This window comes from Silurus aristotelis (assembly GCF_946808225.1).
Source record: "Silurus aristotelis genome assembly, chromosome: 2".
Classification (NCBI taxonomy): Eukaryota; Metazoa; Chordata; class Actinopteri; order Siluriformes; family Siluridae; genus Silurus; species Silurus aristotelis.
In genome coordinates this window covers 3890554-3895030 of record NC_139575.1, presented here as the reverse complement: position 1 = coordinate 3895030, position 4477 = coordinate 3890554, and the positions used below count along the sequence as shown (strand labels likewise).

The 4477-nt window shown below is 39.2% G+C and overlaps 1 protein-coding gene across 1 annotated transcript; it reads right to left on the bottom strand.

The window, feature by feature from the left end:
• Positions 1 to 323: 323 nt before the first annotated feature.
• On the bottom strand, positions 324 to 3014 carry LOC310716692 (C-type mannose receptor 2-like). Its single transcript, XM_083524076.1, has 5 exons — positions 2956 to 3014; positions 1650 to 2024; positions 1097 to 1438; positions 907 to 989; positions 324 to 682 (listed from the first exon to the last, which is right to left on the bottom strand). The coding sequence occupies exons 1-5, from the start codon at positions 2990 to 2992 to the stop codon at positions 569 to 571; spliced, it is 951 nt and encodes a 316-aa protein (XP_083380202.1). The 5' UTR covers positions 2993 to 3014; the 3' UTR covers positions 324 to 568.
• Positions 3015 to 4477: the final 1463 nt, after the last annotated feature.

Sequence of the window (4477 nt, the reverse complement as noted above, 5' to 3'; positions counted from 1 at the left end):
ACTTTACAAGTCAAACTCTAATATATAATAAATAAAATGAAGCAAAGTGGTAGTGCACAACATAATCTATTCAGTTTCATCATTTAAATCATTCTACAATTATTCAAAATTCTATTAACAATTTTCACAGAGAAGAACAACAGTTGCATTTTGAGTCTGGTTCTCTGAAAAATTCTTTCACATGCCATCTTAAATTTCACCATCATCACCACGGCTTGTCCAATTTTGACACTGTCCAATGTGTGTCCAATAGTTTGAAAACCACTGATTGTTAACTACAATTCAAGTAAAGAAATAAACTGTATAAACCAAACTTTAGTCAAGTTTATTTCTATTGCGTAATGGCGACTGTGGCAAGGAAAAACTCCTTTAGATGTTATGAGGACGAAACCTTGAGAGGAACCAGACTCAAAAGGGGAACCCATCCTCATTTGGGTGACATCAAGACAGAACTATATAACTATAGTCTACAGCATTATCAGAAAAAGAAAGTGTAGAAGTTTTCCCATCATTCCAATTTCCCTTTTTATCCCAGATTTCTTACTTATGGAATACATTTATCTTCGACTCAGGCATTATTATTTTCTGCATTCTCCTTGTGAAACACCGCTCCATCTGGTTGCACACTCCATTTCACCGTGATGTTTCCTGCCATCCCATCTTCCACCAGGTTTAGCTTAATCTAAATAATACAACTTATATTACTATAATATTTCAGGAGAAAACAATAATCTCATGTAAAAATTGTTGAAATGATCCAAAAACACAAGTCAGATTCTAATTACTATACAGTGTAAATGCTTCATGATCTGAGGAAGAGGCTAGCTGAACCATGTCTGTCTTGTTCTGGGTGTAGTAATGAAGAAGATAATTGTAAGAGGGGGTCTTGTGGAGGATGAGACCCACCTGCTCCAAGATTTCTGTCTTGAATTCATTCACGTCCTGATTAGACTGGACCTTCACCTTTACCGTTTGTTGTTTTTTCATGACTGAATCAAACGGCACATAGAAACACACACAAAGAAACAATTAAACAGATATACTAAATGCAATGTCAATTTGTTTATAGACATAAGAAAGAAAAAATTCTGTTCACCATCGCAGCAGAAAAAAGGCCTTAAGTCAGAGCACAGTGCATCCTCGAGTTGATTTTGATACAAAAACCCGCAATTTTCATTTTTTAGGATATTATCAGGTTTTCCAGTCTTCCAAGGGACGAGGGAGAGAGGCGTTTGGTCAATCCACTTCCAGGAGTCTCTGAACAGACCAATCCAGGTGAACGATTGCAAAGGGGTTGCCATATCATGTATAAGTGTGTATTCTGTTTCATTGCTTGTGATGGCCAGATCTGTGTAATTCTCTCTACAGTAACTCTGAGCTTCTATCCATGTTATCTTTTTAGAGTTGTAAATGTATCTGTCAGAGCTATTTTTCGTTTCTGTGAGAATTGAAATAAAACAAGTTACACCATTACACCCATTAAAACAGCATTAAAAGTAAGTCTCAGAAATAAGAATATCTTAAAAATAGAGCAAAGCACACACACATTGGTTTAGATAAAGTTTACCAATAAACAACTCAGATTTTACCATTTACTGTATTAGCACATTTATGACAACATTCACTCCTGAAAAAGGAACTGCTCTCACCATCAAAGCATACAAATGGGTTCATATCTGTACAGTCTCTATCATCCCAACCTTGAGTAATTATTGTACCACAGTTTTGCTTTCCACCAATGTTACTAGGCTGGCCGGAAGCCCATCTTTTCATATTTCCTAGTGGCTTATTTCCAAGTGACCAGCGCCAACTATTGACATCATTGTACAGTCCAATCCAAGCTGTGGAAATGAATTGTTGTCTGTTTGCTTCATCTTGAATTTGGATCAGGTCGTCGTTAGTTTTGATGATAGCCAGATCGGTATGTGTTGCCTGGCAGTAAGCCTGAGCATCACTCCATGTTTTCTGCTCCTGGACTAAATAATACCTGAAATTAGAGACAGACGAGACGAAAGGGGCGATTCCTGTGGAGAAAAGTATTATTGGTTTTGTGCTGTTGGCTCTGGGAGAAACATACTAAGTGTTTCATTAATTAATTCAATGCAGTGTTCTAAAAACATTTCCCTAAACTTGTAATTATAAATATATTGGTTGTCAAAAGTTTGGAAACACTAAATATGTCATTTATGGTTTTTGAGACACACACACGTTCCTTTCATTTGTATGTAACATATTTGATTAAAGACAAAAACACACAAGATTGGACAGTAAATGACCGGAAGAAAGGTTTGTGGACAAATGAATACAAATGTGATTATTTTTGCCAACAGTCAAAGCTTAATGGTTTGGGGTTGTTTCAGAGCAGGGAAAGTTAGAGACTTATTCCAGAAAGTGAAAGTAATCCTGAACCAACATGGCTACCATTCCATGCTTCAACACCATGCAATTCTGTCTGGGCTGCGGCTCATTGTAACCGACTTCACCATACAAAAAGACGATGAGCTGAAGTGTACGTCTGAGCTCTGTAAGCATTATTTCGAGAGCAAACAGTTGGAGTGATATCTATCATGGGATGGCCTGGACAGTCACTGCACCTAAATCCTACTGAACTGCTTTGAGATTAACTGGATCGCAAAGTCAGAAATCTCCAACTAGAACAACTTTGGGAAGTTTTACAAGAGGCATGGCAAAGTATTTCAGCTGAATGTTGGAGAAACAAACTGTCTGGATGCTAAAAGTGTGTAAAGCTGTTCTTCATGCTAAGGGAGAAATTTTTTAATTAAAATAAAGTTTAACTATCAATCACCACTGAACAGCTCCAATAACATTTAAACATAATTATGTGTTGCTAATTTAATGTGGTAAGCTATTATGCACACACACACACACACACACACACACACACACACACACACACACACACACACACACACACACACAAATATTTTCTCTTACCTGTGCAAAACAGGATGATGAAAAGATGCTGACCCATAGCAGATGTTGTTGGGAAACTCACTAAAAAGTATATATAAAACCAAGTAAAAATAAAAATACATAAATTAAAATAAAATAATTTATTAAAAAGCTAAAGTGTTACTGGTAAAAACTGCATGCATTACATTATCCATAATTATACAGTTTGGCTACCACAATATATCAAAACTACCAGAATAACATGACTAAGGGTCCTGTCCTTGAAAAGGTAATCAGGGGTTTGCAAAGCACCAAATCATGTTAACATGATTAACATAAATAATAACTATTAACAAGTGTGTGATCTCTTGCAGTGTGTGGTGAGATGATAAAGGGGATGTAAGAGCAGACACAAGTGGAGCTACTGTATGTGTGTAGATGTGTGCAATTGAATTTCATTACTGAGAAGTGAAGTCTCAAAATAAAGCTAGTTCTCTGGTGAACTTGTCGTCTGTCCTCTTGTCGAAGCACGTAGGCTTTACTTAAGATATTCATGCAGCCTCCTGTTCCCACACCGTGGAAATGGGGACGAATTCCCCAAACCTGGTCGTCCAGCCACGGGTTCTACCCCTCCTTCTATTTTCCTCCCTGTGTCTGTGCTCTCTCCCCTGCAGGTCGTTGATACTTACAACCCATTAATGGGAGGAGATCCTGGGCCAGCCTGTGGGTACTGAAGGCTTGAAGGGGGTACACACTGTACTTTGGTGGATTCAGGCTGTGTCCACCATACATCAAAGCCTTGTTCAGTGCAGGACTTTGAATTCAGCATGTGTAGGTGAGGTGTGTGCATGGAGATACAGGAATATCTATAAGTGGCCATCACTATCACTATCCCTGCCTCACCCGTCTGCTAATTCTGGGAATTGATTGGGCAGCATTTCATCTTTCTGCATCAGTATTAAGCAATTTGGGTGGTGAGCTGCGATGGCTGGGGAGGTGTTACCGGGTCTGTCAAAATCAGCTCTGCATCGGGCAGACGCAAAAAGGGGGGGGTCTTTCATGCAGGTAAAAGCTGCACTCTAGGGTGAACCACTCTTACTTTCCCCTGACTTCTTGGTCTGACTTACAGGTCAATGCATGTCCTGGGAGCCATGTTTCCTGGTGGTGGTGGTGGGGGGGGGGGGAAGAGCCCTGTGCTGTACATCATTTGTACATCTGTACATCAAGTGTTTGATATGGGAGAGCCTTAACTAAAAGAAATATCTGACAATTAAATGAGGTTCATCATACTATCTGCTGGGATGGGTCACTCTCTGTTTGGGCTGAAAGAGACCAATATGCAGATCACTTGTGGTATCTGGCACTTCATCTATTTAAGTTCAAGGTGGTTCACAAACTATGGACACCGATGGCTGTGTCGGGTGGTGGGGGTATGTGGCATCAGGGACATGGCCAATTGTCATTTTCTGAATGGGAAGCAGAGCAAAAGGAAGCAAATGATAAGGATCACACACCTAAACATGATTTGTGTTAGCAAGTGTGTGGTCTCTTGACCATTGTTTAT